Source organism: Pygocentrus nattereri, chromosome 3, assembly GCF_015220715.1.
Source record: "Pygocentrus nattereri isolate fPygNat1 chromosome 3, fPygNat1.pri, whole genome shotgun sequence".
NCBI classification, from domain to species: Eukaryota; Metazoa; Chordata; class Actinopteri; order Characiformes; family Serrasalmidae; genus Pygocentrus; species Pygocentrus nattereri.
In genome coordinates, this window is record NC_051213.1 from 16,572,448 (window position 1) to 16,597,102 (window position 24,655).

A 24,655-nucleotide genomic window follows, 5' to 3' on the forward strand; every position below is an offset into this window, starting at 1 on the left:
TAAGTAGTAAGTAGTATCTGGTAATTGTTTACATTGACTCTTTTACATGTACCCATGTATCATTCATAGAAAATTGTACTTTGAGCCAGAAATTTTAAACATAAAAGCTGTCTTGCTAAAAATGATAACAGAAGTAAAAGTGATGTACTGCTGGAGGATATAGATCTGGGGTGAAGGGGAAAGTTAGCTTGCCTTTGGGAAGCATCACTGTAGAAAAAATGCTAATTCATGGGTGATTATTAGGGGTGTTATTAGGGATGATGCACAAAATCCAAGGTTCTGTATGACACAGTGGTGTCACAGTATGATACAGTACATTTTTTGATGAAACAGTAATGCAGTGTCTGAATATGTCTCTCGTGTCAATGTTAATATGTTAATGTTTCCACCCTGCACATAGTAGACATGTATGTGCACACAAACACAGACGCACAGCATTTACAAACACATATCTGTCTCTAAATACCTCTTTCTGAATAACTATGCAAGTATGTATGTCAAAGGTTATGCCACTAAATATGTAATGTTTTAAAGCTTCATGTTTTCTTGTAAGCCCATTTTTAAAGTGTAAAAAACATTGTGTGTTCAGATGTTTTCAGGTTTTCTTTTTAAGACTCCTGTTATAACAGCTATATTTAATACTGGGACCGTGCTGCTCCTCTGAGCCAACATCCATTATAATCAAATGACTATTGAACAGTCATTTGTTCTGTTGACTAAACAGTTATGAACATTTGATTAATCATCATTTGTAGTTGTATTTAAAATAGGAACATTTGTATTTAAAAATAAGAATGGTTTAACTAGTTTAATCATCTCAAAAGAGGACCAAAACAGATAATGTAACAGTAATGAGCAGCGTGCTCATTAGGTAATAAACTACAAGGAGTTTGCTTTTTCCTGTGTATTTGACACAAAGTAAAAGCAGCAGTTTCAGAGGAAAGATGGTTAACATGCTTTAAGTTTTTTTCATCACAGCTCCTGCAATATAAGCAGTATTAATAACTGTGCACATTGAATCAAGGGCTTTGCCTCAAATCATACAATACAATATGCTGTATTGTGACATTTCTAGTGATTGTGATGTTCTGTTTCTCTTGCATTCAGGGAACAATCCAGCAGGTCTCTTTGTAATGAGACTGAAGTGCATTTGTTTTGGGAAGAAATATATACTGTATATAGACTTATTATAATAGCTTCTGCAATAATTATCAAGCTCAGAACTGCCTCACAGATCTGAGAATGATTTTCCCATTCGTGAAGTATTGCCCTTTTAGCCTGTGGTGATTTACAGTTTGTGCTGAACACTGTGGTGTCCTTGTTCCTGCTGGTGCTAAAGTGTGAGAGACAGTGGGATGATTCAGTACATGAACAGATAGCACAGTACATACTGTGTTTGCAATGGCAGAATTTGTGAGAATCACACTGGAGTCATCAAAGACTTTTCACTGGTTGGTGTGATTCAGCTTCAGTAGAGAGACTGCTCAGTTAGATAGTGCCCACATCTGCAGATAACATGTTTCCACAGAACAGGCTGTGACCATGGATAATGATGGACTCTCCTGTGGACATGTCCTTAGGGATGTGCACAGTTAATCAAATAACTGGCTAACAGTTTCCACTATTAGTGAAATTACTATTCCGATATTCATTACGATATCATGACGCATCAAAAAAGGAAAGGTCACATCTAGCAGAATGCAGCACTATCCTGTGTGTAAGTTATGCATCCTGGACTCTTTTAATATTAATAAAATGAAACAAGGTTGTGTAGACATTCACTAAAGCTTTTGTAGAGTGTTGATTATTTCAGGTATTTCTGTGTATTACTTACCTGGACCAGTGACTGGAGGAAAGTTTAATGATGGTTTTATGATACACTGTTACACATACTGTTTTTTTTTCCTTTTCCAAGCGAAAATCAAACAATTTCATTTCAGAAGTTGTAAGTACAACATATGTGGTTTTGATTGGAAAAAAAGACAGCCTGGAAAAATGTATTTTTGATTTTCTTTTGATTCTCTATCACCAAAGAAAGTAAACTATTTTACACAAAGCATATGCTCAATGTTTATTTCTCCTCGTAGAAACACTGAATCTGACAGCATATGCTTATATCCCAGTCATTTTGTGTGTGGGTGAGAGTATAAAGACTTTAGACTACATACTCATGTGTGTCTGCTGAATACCTGAAATACAACCATTTTACAAAACTAGTATCAGCAGGTATGATACTTTTTTACGTCAGCTCAGAAAGTCAGGGCTTATAGAAAACTATTTTTTTCTTTAACCCTTATATTTAGTTAAACATCAAAATTAGTCAGATTACATGTCCCTGATACCCTTTCCTCATACTGCCCAATTTATGTCGCTTGCCCAGATTCGATTTGTTTGACATGTGCTACATTCATATTCAGATAATACAGCTGCAAACCCCATGTAATTATTGAAATGATATGTACCCGATTATGATATGTCCCTTATTTTTTGCTCTCTGTTTTTCTTGCACTGCAGGACTGGCCATTTGATGATGGAGCCCCTCCACCCACTAAGATTGTGGAGGACTGGCTTTCTCTCCTGAAGAATAAGTTTTGTGAGGATCCAGGCAGCTGTGTGGCTGTTCACTGTGTGGCGGGACTGGGCCGGTGAGTGAAACCAGTGGAGCAGATCTTTCTTTGTATGGAAGTATATACAAGTCACCCTGACCAGCCCAACAAACCAGAACATTCTGAAGCTGGCTTGAGACTTTGGAATGTTGACAAAACCACTCTCAAAATCAAGCCCCATCTTATGAAAGAGAGAATGTTCTGAAATGGATAATCACAAAGAACAACACTGATTTGATGCATTGTGGGTAGGTGTATAACTCAAGCTATAAATCTCTTCCTGTGACTCAAATAGAGCACAAATAGAGTAAATATTATATTCACAGTGAGAAATTAGAGAGTGTACTGTTTATGGCCAGAAGACTTACAAGAACCACTGAGAAATTGTGCACCACTCAGTGGTTGTAGTCTGTCATATGTACCAGAAGGGGTGGAGCCAACAGGAAGCCTCCAAAATGCATAATTGTAAATAGAAGTTAGAATGTATGTCTTATGCACCCTGCAAAGAATTTTAAAATGTTGTAATGTTGTGATTTGTTGTAATGCTGAAGTTATGATACAGCTATTTTTAGCTTGCTAATGTTAGCTAACTGTTGACCAGGTACAATTCTGTGTCGAGAGGTAGTACATGGTCATTTGTAATTTCAGTGTAGTGCAATACATTTGTTTGATCTGAGATGACACTATCTTACAAAAATCCAGTCTCTAAAGAGCGAAGTGCATAGTGTAAAACTGAACTTGAAATATTTAGTTGGGTTTGGACAACATTTTTTAAATGTGTCCTGCTCAGGTCAGGTTCATATTTCACATTTATGTTCCCTCAGCACGCCTACCACTTTAAACAGATTTCATTCCGCTTTCCCACTGCTTTAGTTCTTTTCCTTACTGCATTCTTCATTACTTTCACTACTTTAAAGCATTTTTTTGAAGTCACCCGTCAGCACTAAGGTCCACCAGGCCCACACTTATGAGAAAACATGTAAAAGTAGTGTTTAGTGCGGTCAAATATATCTGCGTTGTAATGATGACTGTTACCACTAACACTAACTGGCAATATCCTGTGATGTTTTATTCTGTGATGTATGAGTTTTGGTCAGGTTGGGTTCAGGCAGAAAATTTGGACTTAATTAAGTTCTGATTAAAGCTCTGGTGTATAGTGTAAAAACGCTTAATGCCTGAACCGAGACCCAGGCTTTCGTTCTAAAATGGGTCAAGGCTAGTGGCCACTTGACCTGCACTTCTATAAGGGGCTATCTTGTGGGAATACAGAGCTCTATTCCCACTCTGGATGACCGCTATACTGTGACATTTTCTCATCATATACTTTTCAGTTTAACCCCAAATACCCCAGAACAGCAGATGTCAGTCCTGTTCAGTGCCCACCCTGCTCTGAATCAGGTCAGCTTCATTCATTGAGCTTCAATAAACCTCGCCAAAATCAACTGTTTGCTGGGGGTCCCTTATCCGATATTAATCCTAGTTTATTATTGGAGGCGCAAAGGTTGACGTCCGACAACAAAACAGGAAGCGCTCGATAAGCAGCACTCTTAATTGCGTCCTCTGAATATGTGCTCTGTGAACTTGCAGATATGGGCTATTGTGTGGTCATTGTGCTCTCGCGTGTAACCAGCTTGTGAAAACACTCCCAAACAGTAGATAAGTGAGAATGCTTGAATGGTCAAAGCAGACAGCTTCTCACTCACTGTTGAGTCTTTGCAGGGCTGGAAAGTTGAAGGCAGCTCTACTTGTCACTCGTCCTCTATCTCTCTCTGTCTCTGTCTTTGGCTGGTGAGGCACCAGCCTCTCTGACGTGGTTTGCTGGCCCTGTGGGAGCCCTCTGCCGATCTTGACAGGGAGCCAATGTTTGCTTTACCCGGGCAAGTTTGTTTTGCTATTGATCTGTTGGAGGCCTGCAGAGTTTTGGCTGGTATTCATTGGATACTTCAAAGCTGTTAGAAGTTTGCACTAAATGAAAAGAAGTAAATTTCTATAAGTGGAATCATTTTATTATTCTAAAATATCTTGAAACTTCATTTCATGGGAAAAAAAACAAACAAATGCCATAATCACTTGAAAATATAATCATTCTCTACAGCCAGATTTCATCGAGTCATAATATGTGGCAGATTTTAAGCATTTTTGTGACTGTAACAATTTCTTGTAGAAACGGGTTTAGCAGTGAGAATGAATTCTCTATTGGTGTGCTACAGTATGTCCACTTATATCATCGCTGGCTGCTGTGAATAAGTGTAAAAAAAGAAAAACTTGCTTTTCCCATGCGCTAGGTGGTAGTCTCGCTCTGAAAGGCTGGGCTGAATGAGGAGAAACCCTTTCCCTAGAACTGTTTTGTGCCCATTTAGCAGGACACGCAGGCTTGTTTGTGCTGCTCTGTTTCCTCTGAATTCGATTGCTTTTCTGTGTTGCAGAGCTCCAGTGCTGGTGGCCCTGGCACTGATAGAGAGTGGAATGAAGTATGAAGATGCCATCCAGTTCATCAGACAGTAAGTGCACATTAGATACTGAGCAAACCCATACAGAACATGTAATAATAAACATAATAATAAAAGTAATAATAATAATAATACACTTTAATAGTTTAAAAGTTTAACCCTTAAATCACCAGTTTATTATTTAGTTATAAGGCCCGTATTATGAACAATCAAATTTTCCTTTCTTATCTGAAATAAGAGTTTAATGTTGTATTTAAACATTGTTTAAACATTGTATCATTCAATCCTCAGTCTATACAGAGATATATATATACATATATATATATATATATATATATATATATATATATATATATATACAAATTAAGCCCCAAAACCTTCCCTGTTTGAAACTCAGCAAAGTTGTATGCAAACGTTTAGGTGAGTGAAACAAATGATGAGCGGTGGTTTTTAGAGAGAAACTGGAATACTGATTGATTACTTGATTGATTTATGTTGTGTTTTAGAAAACGCCGGGGCGCCATCAACAGCAAGCAGCTGACCTACCTAGAGAAATACAGGCCTAAACAGAGACTGCGCTTTAAAGACCCACACAACCACAAGAACAAGTGCTGCCTCATGTGAGCCAGTCTCAGCCAGTCTGCCAGTGAAGGAAGGATTAAATCATTTGTGGACTAAACAGGACTGAAGCCACAGATCTAATGCATTCAGACTTTTGACCCTTTACTACTTGGAAGGACACTCGACCCCTCCTTAAATCTACATGAGACCCCTGACTGCATGGGGCTTAATGAGCTCAGGGCTGTGAAAGACGAGCCTCTAGAATTTGTCTTTACACATCTATCCCAAGTGTTCTCATAGATGGTGTAGATGTGCAACAGCAGCAGCACGCACTCCAAAGATGATCAATGCCATCACACTGTTTACCATACCACCATCTTTGCTCCTTTAGGCAGGGCTAACACGAGTGAATGGAAAATTACTGTTTTTTGTTTATGTTTGTATCTTCTGAAGAATCATGTACAGTTTTAACTACAGCACAGCTTCTCTCTCTCTCTCTTTTTCATCATTGTGTTTCACCAGGTACTGTAGTCCCTCATTCCTGTTTGTGAGAAATGGGGATTGACAGAAAATGATTTCTTTGTGACAGCTGGAGGCTGATTTTTACTAGAGCTATATTTTTTACATGTGATATGAACTACTCTGGGACTCTAACACTGCACCACTAGCTTGGTCATTGGACTCTATGAGAGTGAGCTGAATAGCTGGTAAGATGCCCTAATCCCCCCCATCCCCCCTTGCCCACGCCCCACTCTGGATAGTTTGCACAGCACACTTTTGCTACGTTTAGATTATAAAGGATTTTCAGTGAGTTGCTTAAAAATCATGGCAAAGCAACACTTGTTGCTTAAGGATTAAATCATTGCGTTTTTTCTTCGTGAAGTGTGAAAGCAGTGCATGCCATGTGTCTCATCACCTGTTAGTGAGAAGGAAATAAAGCCGGAAAAGTGGAATGTGAGGGAGCGCATCATTAATCAGGGTGAATCATCACCAAGCTGTGATCCAGGTACTGACACATGGCTCAGGTCCTGAGATTTGTCATAAAATATAAAATAAATGCATTGTCATTTCTCTGCCTTTTAAATGAAAACTACATCTGATTGTTAACGGTCAATAAATTTAAAGTAATAAAGTAATTTTTTAAAAATGTGATTTGTAGTGGTCTATGATCATGTGTCGTATGTTTTTTTTATATATATATATATAGTGCAGTCTGTAATTATTTGGACAGTGAGAGGTGCTTTTACTGATTAAGTTTAAAGAACATCATATTAAATTGGAGTCTTTGTCTGTACTAGGTGAACCATATAGCTGTTTTTATCTACAGGCTTTTATATACTTTCTAGCTAATTGTGCTAGTATCTAATGGGGATTGCTCACATTGGTTTGCCTAATTTGGAGAACCATCAGGATGGTTTCTATTAGAAAAACCAAGAACCCCCCTGCATGTGTCACGGGCAAAAGCCAGAACAAGGATTCAAAATCACATTGTAGCCATGCATTATGGAATCTGGGACTGGGCCATGATAATGGAAGTAAAGACAGCTGTAAGACTAGAATGTCAGATGTGTTATATATGCCAAACAACGAAGGAGTTAATAAGTGGAAACAGTACATTTTAGACCTGCCAAGTCAGCCTCCCTGTGTATATCCAGATGTTTACTTAGACTAATTGCACACTGTGTTTAAGGGTGAGGAAATGTCAGGTTAGCATCATGTACCTACATCATTTTGGTTCAGTGAATGTCTCAGAGAAATGTGTAACTTCTTTAACATATAACTAACTCAAGAATCACACCCGTAATTGATTTCCACCAGAGGAACATAAGTGTTTGACAAGTTCATTTTATGAAAAGGCAGCTTTCTTTCAGGCACAAAAGAAATGTTTGATATTGCAATTGAATCTTTCTATATGTAATATATACTTAGACAATATTAAATATAAATATTAGAAATAATCACAACCTAAGATGGACTGACAGGATGCAGAAAAGTGTCCCGTGGTCTGATTAATCAAAATTTGAAATTCTTTTTGGAAATCACAGGCGCCGCATCCTCTGCCATCCATGAATGGAGAGGGACCATCCAGCTTTTTATCAGGGCACAGTTTAAAAGCCTGCATCCATAATGGTCTGGGGGTGACTTGCACATCTGTGAAGGCACCATTTATGCTGAATGAAATGTATAGGTTTTGGAACAGCATATGCTGCCATCCAGATGACGTCTTTTTAAAGGAAGGCCTTGCTTCTTTGAGCAATACAATGCCAAACCACATTCTGCATGTATTACAACAGCGTGGCTCCGTAGTAAAGGAGTCCACGAGCTAAACTGGTCTGCCTGCAGTCCAGACGTGTCAGCCGTTGAAAACATTACTATGAGAAACAGAATTATGAAACGTAAAAAATGACTAAGGAGACCCTGAATTCTTGAACAGCTGAAATCCTATATCAAGCAAGAACAGGAAAACATTTCACTTTAAAATACCACAGCGGTTTGTCTCTTCAATTTCCAAACGTTTACAGGGTGTTGTTAAAAGAAGTGATGAAACACAGGTAAACATGCCCCCCCTCCCAACTTTTTTAAAACGTGTTAATGGCATCAAATTCAAAAGGGGTATATATTAAAAAATTAACATTTCTCAGTTTCAACATCGTCTTTTACCATATTGACAAAAAAATACAATATATTTAATGTGCAAACTTGTATTGTGCACTTATTTTCACTTAGAAAATCAGAAAATATGTAATTTACACATTTATATATTTATGCCGCATGTTTGTCACGATTTTGGATATAATGAGTTTTTGTGGCATTAATCATAGTATAACATTGATATTTACTGTTAAATCCAAAGCACTCTTCCCACAGCGTGTATCATGGAAAAAAACTGAAAGTGGTCTAAAGTGCGTTTTAGACAACACTCTTTATAAACCTCTGAGAAATGATGACCTGCTGCCGCAATAAACAAATAAAGCGAGCTGTGAACATCGCTCCGGGGTCTTTAGTGCTGTAACAGGTATGTATGAAGCTCTGGTCAGATCTACAGACCCTCTCATTATTCTGTACCGGAAACTTCCCCCTGAAGCCTCGCTGTGTGTGTAGCCCGTTAGCGCTGCTGCTGCTGCTAGTAGGACTAGCGTCGACTTCTACACTCGCTGCCTCCGCCATATTCTCTACTAGGAGACCCTCAGAGGTAATACAACGGCAAAATATAAAGCTAGCGGCTCGAAAAAACATCCCTCTCCCCTTCTTAACATATACACCGTCTCTTCATGTGTTACATGTTGACTGTTTAAATCGGCGGTCTTCTCGTGAGCTTGAAGTTCGTATAATTTATTGGTGGCTCAGTTCTCTAGTTAGTTAGCTAGCTTAGCTTCAGTAGCCTGAGCGGTTAGCTGTAGCCTGCTCGCTGCTGTCCCTCTAACCTTAGCTGGCTGAGCAGTGTAGTCTGTCGGTTCGCACATCGATTTGATGATTTAAGGTAAAGGTTTGTCATTTCAGGTTTTGTGGAGACCAGTGCGGCCTCTGTACACGATAGTATTGAGTACTTCAGGTTATGTGCTTGTTTGTTCGCCCTCCTTTAGTCACCCGCCCGGCTTTGATGTGGCGCGCTAGAGATAACTAACCCAGCTAGCTAATGTTAGCTAACGACGTATTACTTTAGTTTAATACAGAGCACGTTAATACGAACTGCTTCATTTGCTGGCCTTTATTTACCAGTAAAGCAGCCCGTTTGTAGTGTAAAGCAGGCGTTGCGATTGATTGGTATCAGTATATCCTATATGCTTAAGGCGTGGCAAACGATAAGTCTCACGTAGGACAGCTGTTGTTAGCTAGGTTAGCTAACCAGGCTAGCTAGCAGTCTCCAGTGTAGTTGGCTATAATCTAATAGCACACACAGCTAGTGTTCACGTATTCAGGTGAATGGTCACATGCTGTACTTGGGATTTCGTAATGCAATTTGATGATTATGTAAGTTAGCTAGAGAGAGAACTCGGAACCTTGTGTGACTCGTGAAATTTCAATGGGAGTGAAGCTAGTTCGCTAACTCCGCTAGCTGGTTAGATGGCTACATTGCACTGTTAGGCCCGTGTGAACAGCATCGGTCAGTTCACTAAATAACTACATGTTAACGAGGGTATGACTTTTATTTAAGCCCCTACTGAAGGCTGTGTTCTGCCAACGAGGACGTGCCGTCGCCCGGTTGGACTAAACCTAATTTATGGCACTAATAATTACCGCTAGGTTACAGCTCAGAGGTAACTAACAATTAATGTTCTATTCTTCTCTACACTAAATTTAATATTAGATATTGAGGTAGGTGCAGTTTGTGTATAAGAGCAATACAGAATATGCAGGTTAGTGAAGTAATTTTTTCTGGTATTTCTGAGATAGTTAGGCAGGAGAGTTATATTTAAGTCCTGCTTCACATGTCAAGTCTGTTGCTCACTTAACATTTTGATTTTGTTTAGGGTCTTTCAGTGTCCAGAAAGCATTGAGGAATGACGTTTCTGACTGTTGTACCTCCTGAATAAACTGCTGGATGTCCTCTCATAACACCTACAATCAGGTGGGCTGTCCTCCCATGATGGCTGAATTCTGTCAAATTCACATAGTGTACTGTAGACTAAAGAATGTGACCTTGTGACCTTGCAGACTAGTAGATGATCAAGCTCAACACAGCCAGTATCTCAAAACCTTTCTTTAAAACAAAAATTGTGCTTTTGAGTAGCTGTTGATAAAAGTCTGATTATTTTTTAAGTACAGCTTGTTTTCCTTGCAGCCTATGCTCCTCCATAAAGCCATCACATCTGCTTTCATCAGCACCACCTCTCATCTACTACTTGGAGGAAACCTCCAAGGTAATAATGGAACAAATGTTTTTAAATTGTGTGTTCATGTATCGTAATACCTGCTGAGTACTAGAGTATCAAAACATATAATGTTGTAAATTGCAGCTAAAGGAAGCCCGTTCTGCATCAATTCCTTTTCCTGTTTAATAGGTGCTCCTGGGAATATCCTGTGTAGAATATGTCCGGTCCTGTCTCAAGCCGTTCTCGAGTTTACCCTGATGTAAACACACAGAGACCCAGAGAGTACTGGGACTATGAGTCCCATGTCGTTGAGTGGGGGTGAGTATCTACATTTCATGCTAAGGCAGGCTGATGAGTAAATGCTGTATGGGTTGAAGTGTCCTACTGATGTAGATCTGCTTAAATGTCTTTACTAAAGATATTTTAATTATAATGAGGAGATCCTGTTTCCTCATCAGTACAGAATGAATTGTTAACACAAAGCTACTGAAGCTGTGGTGAATTGTTCTACCTGTGTATCTAATTCTTCAGTTCTCGGTCAGACATTTATAGATAACTATTGCATCCCTTCCTTGGTACAATTAAAGGTGCCCAGTACTTAGATGCTGGATGTTTTGGGGTGGTGCTCTTAAATCTACGCTTTTGTGTGGTGTGTTTGTGCTACAGCAATCAAGATGATTACCAGCTTGTGCGAAAGCTGGGACGGGGGAAATACAGTGAAGTGTTTGAAGCCATAAACATCACAAACAATGAGAAAGTTGTGGTCAAAATACTAAAGGTACTGTCTGTGTGTTTCTGTATGTGAGAGTAAAGTAAAGGTTTTCCTCAAAAATAAACCTTTTATATAAGTGATGAAGTAGATGTTGTTGTACAATTGTGTGGTGGTATAGTTGTCTCATTGTACTTGAACTTGTGTATTTTTTTATGAATAGCCTGTGAAAAAGAAGAAAATCAAGCGAGAAATCAAAATTCTGGAGAACTTGAGAGGAGGCCCCAATATTATAACGCTTTTAGACATTGTCAAGGATCCTGTGGTGAGGGTTTTTTTTTTTTTTTGTGTGTGTGTGTGCTCATTTGATTTTTTGATTCCCCCAACCCCCCCCCCCCCTCGGTATGGGTTACAGTTTTATCAGCAGTTTATACACACCAAGTAAGTTGTGAATTGGCTGTACACTGTTAAACCTTGTGTTTACAGTATTATAGTAAAATTGAACACAGTAGCATTAGTCTGAGAGGATAGCGCTTTAGTTTCTTGGTTTAAGAGAGTATGATGTTAAAATCTATCTAATTTGTATTTCCCTATAGTCACGAACTCCTGCGTTGGTTTTTGAGCATGTTAACAACACAGACTTCAAGGTAAGAGAACAGTTAGTGTATTTGCTACCTTTAATTAATACTCTTTAAATCAGGGCTGTCCAAAATTTGACCTGCAGGCCAGACTATCTCAAAGCATTCTATAATCACTCTGCTTCTCACTCGCAGGCCAGAGAAACCTGCTCCATGTTTGCTTCATAGAATTCATTCTTATGATAGTCATTTCATGTAATGAACCTATGGACAAGACATTGCCATTTATTTTATGAATTTATGGCCGTTATTAATTGAAAAACTGGTTGAAAATGTTGACAATCACAAGTAAGGAATCTGCCAATGGTAAACAAATTCCTATATGTTTTTTTCAAATGCAATATTCATTATCCGCATTGCAAATGATTGCAAGTGACACAACTTAGTACGTTATAACTTGTTATTTCTTAAGTATTTTAGTAATACCGCCCCACAAAAACAAAATGTTTGGACACCCTTGATTTAGATATTTTCCTAGATGATGTTATTTGGTCAGTGCTTTTTCAGATAGCTGATATTTATTTATTTTTTTTCCCATCTCCATCTGTTGAATGTATACTTTGTAGGAGAGTGTGTAACATTTATATATTTATCATTTTTAGCAAAGTAAACACATATTAGAAATATAAAACAGTAATTACTCCAATTAGCACTAACATAGTGGCAGTGATAACAGCTTTTTAATCCAGCAATTGGTTTACTTATTTACGTAGTATAACTTCTATTTGAAAAAACAAAAAACTCATGTTTCAGACTACTGGCTTTTTATTTCACACTTTCATGTGCACAAAGGTTAATCACAGTTTGTTTCTTTCACAGCAATTGTATCAAACATTATCGGATTATGACATTCGCTTCTACATGTATGAAATTCTGAAGGTAAGATTGCCTGTTGTAGCTATTGTAAGTATATCATCTCCAGAATAACATTTCAGGACAACAAGAATAAGACAGACAATTAAGTGAAGGTGTAATATTTTCTGAGGACATTAGGAAACTGACCTGAGCTCTGCTGTTCTGCTTAATTGAAGCCCCCTGCTACCTCCATGTCTCTATCTTCACTAGGCTCTAGACTACTGTCACAGCATGGGCATTATGCACAGGGATGTCAAACCACACAATGTCATGATTGATCATGAGCACAGAAAGGTAAGTCAGGCTATGAAAATTAGATCTTAATCTTTAGTTATTTTAAACATTTCTCAGTTTTCTTCTTTGGTCAAGATTTAGTTGTTACAATTTGAGATTTTATATTTATAGATACTGGATAAATGTTGAGGAATGGTGATTACAGTATTATAGTTTTGTTGTGTGTATATACTAAAAGATGAATCCTAATGAATCTTAAGTGAACGGTTTAAGAATTGCCCTCCCACCCCACCCCTGTAAAGCTTCGTCTGATAGACTGGGGCTTGGCAGAGTTCTACCACCCAAACCAGGAGTACAATGTGCGAGTTGCCTCCAGGTACTTCAAAGGCCCAGAACTGCTGGTGGACTACCAGGTGAGAACGGTTTATATGCATGTATTTGAGTTTTTGGATATTTGACTGAATTTTTTTTCTCCCTCAAGATCAGAGCTATGTAATCATTCACAGTATTCTTTTTTAAATGCATTGTTGTTTTTTGTTTTTGTTTTTTTTATTTCTGTTTTGTTGCATTTTAGATGTATGACTACAGTTTGGACATGTGGAGTTTGGGTTGCATGCTGGCCAGTATGATCTTCAGAAAGGAACCATTTTTCCATGGACATGACAATTACGACCAGGTACTGTCTGGTCTGCACATTTATGATTCCTTTTGCTGTACATGTTGATTAATTCTGTATGATTTTTCATGCTGTTGCTATGTACAAGGACTAGTTTGTTGTGTATCCTGCTGATCATATTTCATTTACACATTTACTCTTACACAGCTTGTACGAATTGCCAAAGTCCTGGGTACAGAAGACTTATATGACTACATTGACAAATACAACATTGAACTGGACCCACGTTTCAATGACATTTTGGGCAGGTGAGAATTGCCTGAGCTTGAATTGAATGTTTTTATGTATGGCTGGGTGATATATCTGTAAGTATCGCGATATAATGTTTCCTTGATAGAGCGATAATAAAGGTTTGATAAATGTTCTATATAAACGCCACTCTCACACTTCCATGTTCAGCGACAGCCCTGGTGATGTTTTTTTACTGCAAGGAAAGCGACACTACTCTGCTGTCGCCAGGAGAGAGTGCACTTCCGAGTTTTTCAACATGAATAGAGAGGGAGGGGCAATGAGTGAAAGCCGTTGCCAAATATACTTTAGCAACTTCTGAAAAGTGGAGTTATACATTCCCTGTCTGAGTGGAGCGACTGGCAATCTGTTCTCCTATGCGGAGATCTGATTTCCTGATAAATCACGTCTGCAGCGCTGTTACACAGCCAAACCATCATATTTTAGTATTAGTGCATTCCAGAGCAACAAAAGTTAAATAAAGAAGTGGGTTCATGTTAGTTACAGCCCAGATTTAAACAAAAACAAAACTGAAGAAGCTACGAGGCATTGGAAAGCATCAGAGCGCTATCTTTCCAGGCTAGCTGTTTTTAGCTGCAGGATAACTTGAAGCAGTGCTCAGTCATTCGCAGAACATGCTGAATTGATGAATACTTTAGGTCAAACAAGACACAAAAGCACCACTTTCCTAAAAAGACGACTCTGGTTTGAGAGATTTACACTGCAGTTAGTTAATGCTTTTACACAATGAGCGTCAGATATATTGCTGTTCACCTCTCAAACCACTATGATAGAATAGAGAAATCCAGTCATCTGTTAGCTGTGTTTGAATACTGTGATATGGAGTGAGGCTGGCTAGGTGGCTGTGTGATCCATCACTTGCGTACCGATCCAGTTAATGTTTGCCATTCGTACCAAGTTGATGATGTTGAGGAACTAAACTGTTTAGCACTGTGATTTTCCAGCTGGTAAAAACAGCTCACCAGAAACTTTCTCCCAAAGTCCCATAACAGATTTGTGAAATGTTCCACTGTTTTGTAAGTGTTTGTCATGTTCTTACCATAAAGGATAATTTAAAATGGCAATTAACCAATCAGGAGCAAAATTCAACCTTCAAGCTTTAAAGAAATGATGGATTGAAGTTTATCGTGATCTGTATCGATATCGATATCGAGCCATATGAATTCTGTTTATCGTGATAAAATATTTGGCCCTCTCGCCCAGCTCTAGTTTTTTGTTTCTAGGTATTATGTTTTCGTGGGGGTGCTTTTGGTTTTAATGTTGCTTTTGAGTGGGTACAATTTCAGTGATTTATATGGAGTATTATGTGTATTCTGTGATCAGGCATTCACGTAAGAGATGGGAGCGTTTTGTGCACAGTGAAAACCAGCACCTAGTGAGTACTGAGGCTCTGGACTTCCTAGACAAGCTGCTGCGGTATGACCACCAGGCTCGCCTCACTGCCCGCGAGGCCATGGATCACCCCTACTTCTGTAAGCTAACAGACTCTTGTCCTCAGACAGTTAACAGCTAGCGAACAGTTGCAATGACTGATTAACAAAAGGGGGGGGTTGGTTGTGCTTAAGAAGCCATATCAAAATGCTGGGCACTCTAATATAAGTAGGTTCTGGGCAGTGTTAATTATGTGCTGTGGAATATGCAAAGGCTTTGGTGTAATAAATGCTTAATTTAAAAGCATATTGGAGCATTTTTGTTTTTCTAAATTTGTGTTCTTTATTAAGCTTTCTGGGAGTGCAGCTAAAACGTTTTGTAGTATTTTTACCATTTCCCTCAAATGTAAATCCTCAGTTGCTTCCTGTTTACAGACTCTGCTTCCTGGTCTGCTTGTGAGCTTCTGAATGTCATCATGCTGCTGTCGAATGAAGTAATTCATGGCCTGATGTACATAAATTAGTTTTCAGACAATGAAAAATAAAATTGTTCTTAGGTACACATTACACATAGGATACTAAATGTCAGATTCTCAGTATCGTGCAGGTCCATTGTCGCCTAGAGCAGTGGTCTGCTACCCAAATATTAATGTATTTTTGTCCTTTCAACAAAAATCAAACCACCCTGGGGAACCACAACATTTTATATTCATTTTACCATCTTTGCTGTAAACATGTCTCAGTGTGTGCTAATGTACTAGTATATACTTAAAATATGATGTGAGTGATAATGCAAACTTACTTTGCTCTGCTTTAAGGTTTAGCACAAAGCATGTTCTCAAATTTTCGACAGGAAACAAAAGTGTAATAGTTTCTTGTAAAATGTCTCTCAATGTTAGACTTTTTACGAGGCAGAAGTAGCTGACTTCAGCCTCGTAAAAAGTCTAACATTGAGAGACATTTTACAAGAAACTATTCCACTTTTGTCGATCTCATTCTCCAACTTTTGCACCAATTAAGGTGGAACAGGAGAAGCTGGCAAACGAGAATCTGCACCTTTTTACCGTTTGACAGTTCCTCGCTGCAGATTAAACATATCAATAAATCAGCTGGAGTGATTTACAAATGCAAAGAAGTCCATCTGTCATCAAATTATTGATGTTTTAAATCTGTCTCTTTGACTTCTCATTAGCTCAGGGATCGGCAACATGCATCTTTTTTATGGCCATTTTGCAGCTCCACAGCAGAAGAGATTTTTAGGTAAAAATGAAATCTGATTGTTCTAACACACTTTAACAATAAATGGTTTTAAACGCTTGAGTTAATGTAGCCCACATTAATCCTGAAGGAACAACAGTCCTGCCTTGCTAATGAAATGGCAAAAAGAAAGATTTAAGACAAACATTGATAACTTGGAGACAAACTGGCATTTACATTTTATAAGCTGGTTTCTGTCAAACTCTTAAAAAGTCACGAAGCTGAAGAAGCTGGCCAACAAGAAGCTGACGTTTTGAATTCTCCCATTCCACCTTAAATGGTGCAGCAGTTACATTCCGGCAGCTCAGGCACCATTTAAGTTGTAACAAAGTTTCACGGAAAAGTTTCCAGCCGGAGATGCAAGAAAAGCTGAGCTAAAGCTTAAAGCAGAGCAAAAAAGTTGAAACCGTGTTAGAGCGATCAGCAGAGCTTTATTTTATTGGAATTTTTACCTACAAATCTAATCTGCATCAGAACAGTAAAAGAGCCACATGTTGCTGACCTAGAGTGACCACCTCATCTGGCTAAGTGAAACACGCTACCCTATAATCTGATCTGGAAAACTACAAACTGTTCTATTAACTTGGTCAGGATGAGACTAGTATAACTTCAGTGATGAATTTTAAAAATGATTGAGGCATTAAGCCTGGATAAATATAGCTGTATTGTAGAAAAACGTGCAAACATCACAATGACTGTACACTCACTTCATAAGTGCTCGAACTCCATGTCCACATTTTAGGTCACTTAGTCTGCAGAACATTCAGCTTCACCTTGAGATGCTATATTTGGCCTTTGTTTTAAGTGGAGTGATTTGCCATGATCCCATCTCAGTTTGCTCAGGTCACTGGCAAACCACCTTCATGCTGGATTGTTAGAGAAATGTAAGATAAAACATTCCCCCAAGCATCTTGGCTGACATACTGCAGCATGTTTCATTTGTACCTGTACTCTAAAGGTCCACTAAAAGTACTCAAACAGTTGTTTTAAAATCCAGGGGTCATATTACAGAAACATTTTAGGTCTGAAATCTTATCTGGTTAGTCACCATGACAATTTTAGTTAGGACTGAATTGAGGACAGAAGCTATTACAGAACAAGAGTTCTGTAAAAGTGTATCCTAACTCCAGATAGGAGAACGATATCACAATTGTTTTGATGCGTGGGTTTTTTTTTTTGAGCAGATCTCACCATGCTGCTCCATGTTCAGCCATCATCTATGGTCTTTATTTAACTGCGCTGCCCTGTGGCTTCCACATGAATTGCTCACACATCATTGCCCCCCCCCCTTATTTATTTATTTAAATAACTATCAGGACACGTAGCATATGAACTTATGTCACACTGTAAAGTCCATTACCTGAAAAAGAGTAACAACAAAAAAAATACTGCTTGTCATACTGCAACATTTCTCTTGTTGAAACACATTTTACATTGGAAGCCACTCTAATTTTTTATTTTTTTTATTATCCTTTGAAATAAAACGGTCTATACATGACAAAGTCCAAAGCTACTTCTTAATAAAAGACGGCGGTGAGACGGACATCCAGCTTATGTGTCTTAGAGCACCGCTTGCTTTATAAGTACAGATGAAGGATGTTTTTTTTGAGTCTGACATCAGTTTAAAGCCATTAAAAACACAAGCGCACCAACTGGAAACCCATCTCATGCCGACTGGACCTCACGTGATGTTCGTTGTCATGGTAACGTTTACTCTAAGCACTACACGCATTCGTGTAGTTTTGCATCGGATTAATTGTAGTGAGCATGTAAACGAAGATTTTCATCAGACTGTTGAATAGTGTGTGCATATAAACACCTCAGTCTGAATCTGTAATCTGATTGTATTTAATTAGATTGGCAGAAATCTTTGTATGTAAACATGGCCACTGTTTCTGGAATTCCATGTCTAGCGAATTGTGACTTAAGATGAATGATGACTGTTGCACTTCTAGTGTCCGATTTCAGCCACTTGACCTCAATGAACTTGGCATAGTAATCCACTAAGAGTAGATAATCCTGCTCAAAGGTGAATAGGTCAACACGTATCTACTGCCAGGGTCTTCCTGGAACACTGTGGATGTAATGGCTCTGGACTGTCGCTTCTGATGTGTACTGCACACATCACAGCTGTTCACCATGTCTGTGATACTTTGTGACATTCCAGGCCAAAAGAGTACTTCTCTTGCTCTGGGCCTGCAGCTTTCAATGCCCAGGTGGCTCTCATGAATACGCTTTAGCATTTCGGCTCTCAGTGCTGCGGGGGCTATTAGTCACTCTGCTTTGAATAGAACTCCATCCACTGCTGAAATTTCTTCTCTGAAGTTCCAATATGGTAGCATTTCTTTTGCTGCTCGACTCTTTTTGCTGGCCATCCCTTCAGAACTGTCTGAGAGTTTAGTCAGTGTCATCATCTTTTGTTTCCTTTCTGAATTCTATTACCACCAGGTGCACCTGTGCTTCTATATCTTTATCAGATGAGTTGGCCACTGGTAAGTAAGCTCTGGACAGTGCATCTGCTATGTGCATTTCCTTTCCTGGCCTGTACTGTACATTCACTTGATATTTCTGCAGTCTCATTGAGTCTCTGTATTCTGGCTGGAGCACTGCTCAATGGATTTTTCATTATTGTTTCAAGTGGTTTGTGATCTGACTCCACATCCACTTCTTCAGTTCCATAGACGTACTGATGGAAATGTTCTGCCCCGAACACAATTGCATTTCTTTTTCTATTTGTGCATAGCGCTGTTCAGTTTCTGTCAGTGTACGCAATGCATATGCAACTGGCTCGTTCTCTTGCAGTAGGACCGCCCCAAGTCCATTTTTGGAAGCATCAACTGACAGCACTACAGGTAGCTTTACATCATAGTATCTGAGCAAAGGAGCTTCAGTGAGCATTGTTTTAAATTTGTTGTATGCATGCCGATCTTCCCACTGCCATGCAACATCATTTCTGATAAGACCACGTAATGGCTCCGTGTGTTGTGACATGTTTGGAATAAATTTGGCGAGGTATGTGACCATACCCAGAAATCGCTCCACATCTTTTTTGCATTCTGGTGTTGGCATGTCTTTCACAGCCTCAATCTTGCTCTGATCTGGTTTCAAACCATCTTTTGAGAATATATGACCCAGATATTTGATTTCCTCCAGGCCCACCTTACACTTTTCTTTATTCAGCTTGAAATTCTTGGCTCTTGCTGTCTCCAGTACTTGTCTCAATCTGTAGTAATGCTGTTCTTTAGTCTCACCCCAGATCAAAAGATCATCTATATACGTTTCAACGCTTTCAATCCCTTCACACAGCTGTCTCACTGTCCTGTGAAATACTTCTGGAACCGAATTAATTCCAAAAGCGAGTAGGAGGAATTGATAGCAGCCAAAAGGAATATTGAACGTACAGAGAGAGCTGGCTTAATCTAATTTTAGTTGCCAAACACCTGAACTTGCGTCTAGTACTGTGAAGTATTTTGCTTTTGATAGTCTGCTGGTTACTTCTTCAACTGTTGGTAGCTGGTAGTGTTCTCTCATTACAGCTGAACTGAGATCACGTGGATCTAAGCAGATTCTCAGTTTTCAATTGGATTTTTCCACACTCACAATGGGGTTTACCCACTGTGTTGGCTCTTCAGTTCTTGCTATCACTTTCCATTCTATTCAGTTCTGTTTTTAGTCTTTCTCTTAATGTGACAGGGATTTTTCTAGGTGGGTGTACATTTAGTGTAACAATTCAATTCAAATGGTGTGTTCTCCCTCTAGGCAGCCTCTGCCCTCAAACACATCAGCATACTCTTTGAAAATATCCATTTCATCACTTTTATTCAGTGCCATCACTCTTGGTAAGCCCCATTTCTTCACATGCTTGAATTCCAAGTATTGTTTGGGCACTTGATTTCACGACAATTAATTCCAGAACAAAACCTTTCTGTTTGTATTTCACTGTCCAATTGCACTTTCCCCTTACAGGTATTTTGTCTCCAGTGCATGTTGACAGTTTCACATTTGTTGGTTTAAGTATGTTGTTTTTGCCTGTTCTTAGCAGTAAACTGTAAGGAATTACATTGGCTTGCGCACCAGTATCCAGTTTGAATTTGACAGGCTTGCACTCCATTTCTATTTCAACAATCCGGTCATCTGTCTTTGCTGCACAACTCCAACGAACAGACTTGATTGCTGATCCGTGACGTCGTCATCTACTGTGTGCACTTTCCGCGACCTACACATTCTGGCAAAATGGTTCATCTTCTTGCAGTTTTTAGTTTACATGATGGACGCTCAGTTCCAACGTGTTTGCTTTTTCTTTTTCTCGTTTTCATTTTATTTTGCTGATCTTTTTTACGTGTCTGCTTAGGTGGCTTAAGTCCTTCCATGCTTGCGACACTGTTGTTTGTCTAATTTAATCTACATCTCACACCATGTTTTGATGTGTGCCTTTTAGAGCAGATCTCACCACACCACTTCATGTTCAGCCATCTATGCTCATTATTTAACAGTGCCGCCCTGTGGCTTCCATGTGAATTACATCTGAATCAGGACGAATTATTCACACATCATGACAAACATTCTAGCTAACTAGACAAAATTTCCTAAATTCTCTCCTAACTTTAAGACAAATCAAGCGGTGTCATAATTTCTGTTTTAACTGTCTGTTTCTATCGTTTGATGCAGTGACAGGCAGCACAGTTCATTGTAACTAACATAATGACGCTACATTTATCGACAGTGAAAACTGTGGTTTGACTTGTGATTTTTTTTTTTTTTTTTTTTTTTTTTTAATTTATTTTATTATTATTTTTTTCTTCTTTCTAACAGTGTTTTAAAAACCCCAGACACAGCAGACACGATCCCCACCATCCCCTCTTACTACCCCCATGTGTTAATGGTGATAAACTCAGATTAATTATTATTGATAGAGCTAAGTGTCTGTTATTAGGAGGAATAACGGTAGCGTGCTCGGCTAAAGCGTTTAGAAAATGAAATGAACTGAGCAGTGACGGCGCTCGTAATGAACACGACGCGCTGACACATTATTCTTAACTTTCAGTTTATCGTGCTTTACTTTTGTTTGACCCTTTTAAGTCTAATCTCGATCCGTCAGATCTTAAGACAAAAAGATAGGCTGTTTCTGTAAGACGACCCCAAATTTAATATTTCAGTATTATTACATAGGAGTTGTGACCTTTGTCATGATACTGTATGTGTAGATGACCGTGTATTCTTGACCAATCTAACCTACAAAAAGAACGAATGAATGTTTGTTTGTATCAACTTGAATTTTTGCTGGAATATTAGATTTTGATTGGTATGTGTCTTTGCAGATCCTATTGTGAAGGACCAGGGCAGAGGAGCCCCCCCTGCAGGAATGACTGCCGGCTCTACTCCTGTCAGCTCCTCTAGCATGATGGCAGGTGTGCTCTATATTTTCAGGCTTTCTTTAAGCCCTATCAGGGATTTTTTTTTTTTTTTTGAGGGGGAGACAGCTTTTGATTGGGCTTTTCAATATGTAGTTAATATGCTTTAAGCATTTATTGCAGCAAAATAATTCTGTTAGGAGCATAGGCTAAAATTACACTTTGTTTAGGTATTTCTACTAGGGATGTGCACAGGTACTCCACTTGTTAACCACTTGTTAATGACATGACTAAGAAGGAAGAAATAGTGTCATTTTTTTTTCACAAACTACACTAAAATGTCTCTGGCTGATATTAGCCAGGTCCAGAAGAAGTGAAACTACATTACTCTGACAAACTGGTGTGATGGCACATTGTGTGCAGAGGAGAAAAGACAACGTGTCCTTATCTGCATTCAGTTACAGTTGTATTGGTTAACTGCTAGCTCCGTAGCTCATCTGAGGCAGCCTCTGTTACTCAGCAAACACAAAAACCTACTGATTTCCCTACTTGCCTATTTTTGAGTAATAATGTGGTACCAGTAATGCAGTTGTGCAGTACCAGTGGTGTCACTTTAAAACATAAGCCTACAGGGTTACAGCACAAACCCAATGTGAGAGAGTGATGCGGTCAGTATGAATGTGTGTCTGACAGCTGTCTGTCGCTCTCCTGCAGGTATCACCTCCATGGCAGCCAGCACGCAGCCCATAGCCAACATTGCAGCTGGCTCTCCTGTCATCTCCGCCCCTAACACGCTGGCTACACAAGTACCCGCTGCCACGGGAGCCCAACCTTGAACCTCTCTTTCTCTCTCTTCATCTCTCTTATTCTTCCTGTTCTCTTATTCTCTCTCTATTTTTCCTCTTCTTTTTGTTTCCGTTGGCAATGTGGACAGAGCCGCTGACTTCATTTTTTTTGTTATTATTATGTTGACAGTAATGCAGAACTAATGCTAAGTTACTCTTTTCCTCTTCAGTTCTGTTGTATAGGGATATGGACTCCCATTATCTTTTAGCACCCGCCTGGGCGAGTTATAATAGGCATATGGGTGCGATTTCTCTCTTATCACCGTGACTGTCTAGAAACACATACACATGTAGACCTGAAGAAGGAAAATAAAATTTATTTTATATGTCCCTCAAGTTTTCTTGTGCTTGAAAAACAGTTTTTTGACCTCCTTGTTCCCATTTGGTTGTGTTTTTGTGGGGCGGGGGGGGGAACTCAGCATTTTACTGCTTCACCTTTGGGTGTTATTACACTGTGAAACTTGATTACAGACTTCACAAAACCTCAGTGGGATGTGGACTCATGTTCGCCGGGTTCATGGTTGTACCCGTCCCACTGTACCATGCTGGAGCTTCAGTTGTGGTGTTCATGTGGACTTTGACGTTCTTGGACCGGGGGCCAAATTCAATCAAAACTGCTAAAACATTACTGACGGTGTGTATTCAGGCATTTTGTGTGTGTGTGTAGCAAAACCTGCTGATCAGTAAGTAGATGCAGTTGTTTCATTGTTGCTTTATTGATTATATGGAGAGTTGAAAGCAGGTTGATTGGATTTGGCTGTGGACTTGGATACTCAGTAGTTACTTCTAGGACATGTGGCCAATGCTGGGTACCACAGGGTCATTAGTATGCCAATTTGTGTTATTCACAGAACTGAAAATGTCTCTTTTTTCATTTTTTTAAATGAAGCTTCTGACATTTGTTTAATACCATGACGAATTTTGTAATTTTTTTTTCCTTGATAGATTATTCAGTGAAAAATGTCTCTCAAACTCCACGATTAAACGAGTTAAACAGGCAAAATATCTCTTTAGCACTGCATGTTGTTTTTACTCTGCTATGACTAACAAATATTTACATTTTTTGTTTATCACTCCCCTAAAACTGCTTAGAAAGGCAGGTTGAGTACCTTAATTTTGATTTGTTTCCAAATGGTTCCTTTTTTTGGTCTTGTCTCTCAGTAAAGTACTTGGTGTGATGAGTAGTGTGTAAGGAGACTGAAAACACCCACTGCCTGTATCAAGTGTGGATAGTTCAAATCTATTAAAACAACATTGTGAATTGTAAATTAAATCATATAAAGTTTGCAGTAGATGTTTTGCAGCTATTTCCTTTCTTTTTCTTATTTTTTCTCTTTAAAATGGAAAAATATGTTTAAGAACACGTGACTTCATTTTACTGTTCAATCCAGCATCCCCCCCCCCTTTTTTTTTTTTTAAACCGTGGATGGCATGTCAAGCCAAGTAAAAGACAAGACTACCTCACATTTATGATTCTCAATAAAAAAAGACGCTGACTCTTGACTGTTCGGTGAGGTTTTAACAATGTACTACAGAGGTAAATAGTATATTATCAGTTACCCCCCCCCCCCTCCTTCTTTTCTTCTGATCACTTCATTTATTATACAGTAATGGTTTTAAGTTGGATTTTAGAACTAAGTTCCAAAATAACCTGTATGCGTTTCTGTCTTTTGGGCTGTTGTCCGATTGAGCAAGAGAGATGTACATTGAGTTTCTAGATACCATAGGCTGCATAGTCTTTGTTGCTTATGGTGATCGGTCTCCTATGTTATTTTATAATCTGATCAGTGAGGTTCCTGCTCATTACATTCATTTCATTATACTGAAGCAGAAAGGAAGTTTTAATGGGACACTTCCAGGCTAAGGCAGAAATCTGCACCTGTGTATTCGCAGGCAACTGACCTAATTCAACATAGAGAATTTAGTACTGAATGGACAGTCAGGATGCTATATTCATTGTAAGAAAGATTATCTGAAACATCTGACATGGTTTAGTCCCAGAACAAAAGATATAAACCCTTGGCAAACTTAAAAGCATAT

The 24,655-nt window shown here is 38.8% G+C and overlaps 2 protein-coding genes across 6 annotated transcripts in view; both read left to right on the forward strand.

The window, feature by feature from the left end:
• The window catches only part of ptp4a3b (protein tyrosine phosphatase 4A3b), a 37,838-nt gene extending 31,069 nt beyond the window's left edge, over positions 1 to 6,769 (forward strand). For all 4 annotated transcript variants that reach the window (XM_017713155.2, XM_017713157.2, XM_017713154.2 and 1 more), the window contains 3 exons: positions 2,515 to 2,645; positions 5,033 to 5,107; positions 5,563 to 6,769. In XM_017713155.2, coding sequence (XP_017568644.1) covers positions 2,515 to 2,645; positions 5,033 to 5,107; positions 5,563 to 5,680 — 324 coding nt within the window. In that variant the 3' untranslated portion in view covers positions 5,681 to 6,769. The remainder of the gene's footprint in view (positions 1 to 2,514; positions 2,646 to 5,032; positions 5,108 to 5,562) is intronic.
• A 1,884-nt stretch (positions 6,770 to 8,653) lies between these two features.
• Positions 8,654 to 23,888, forward strand: csnk2a1 (casein kinase 2, alpha 1 polypeptide). Of its 2 annotated transcripts, none has more exons than XM_037537113.1 (15): positions 8,654 to 8,810; positions 10,090 to 10,187; positions 10,401 to 10,479; positions 10,621 to 10,749; positions 11,098 to 11,209; positions 11,364 to 11,465; positions 11,737 to 11,787; positions 12,598 to 12,657; positions 12,844 to 12,927; positions 13,170 to 13,280; positions 13,442 to 13,543; positions 13,691 to 13,791; positions 15,116 to 15,264; positions 21,738 to 21,827; positions 22,485 to 23,888. In XM_037537113.1, exons 4-15 carry the CDS (start codon positions 10,649 to 10,651, stop codon positions 22,604 to 22,606), a joined length of 1,185 nt encoding a protein of 394 aa, XP_037393010.1. In that variant the 5' UTR covers positions 8,654 to 8,810; positions 10,090 to 10,187; positions 10,401 to 10,479; positions 10,621 to 10,648; the 3' UTR covers positions 22,607 to 23,888. The 2 variants fall into 2 exon arrangements, with proteins under 2 accessions (XP_037393010.1, XP_037393011.1); XM_037537114.1 differs by lacking the exon at positions 8,654 to 8,810 and adding an exon at positions 9,490 to 9,876.
• Positions 23,889 to 24,655: the final 767 nt, after the last annotated feature.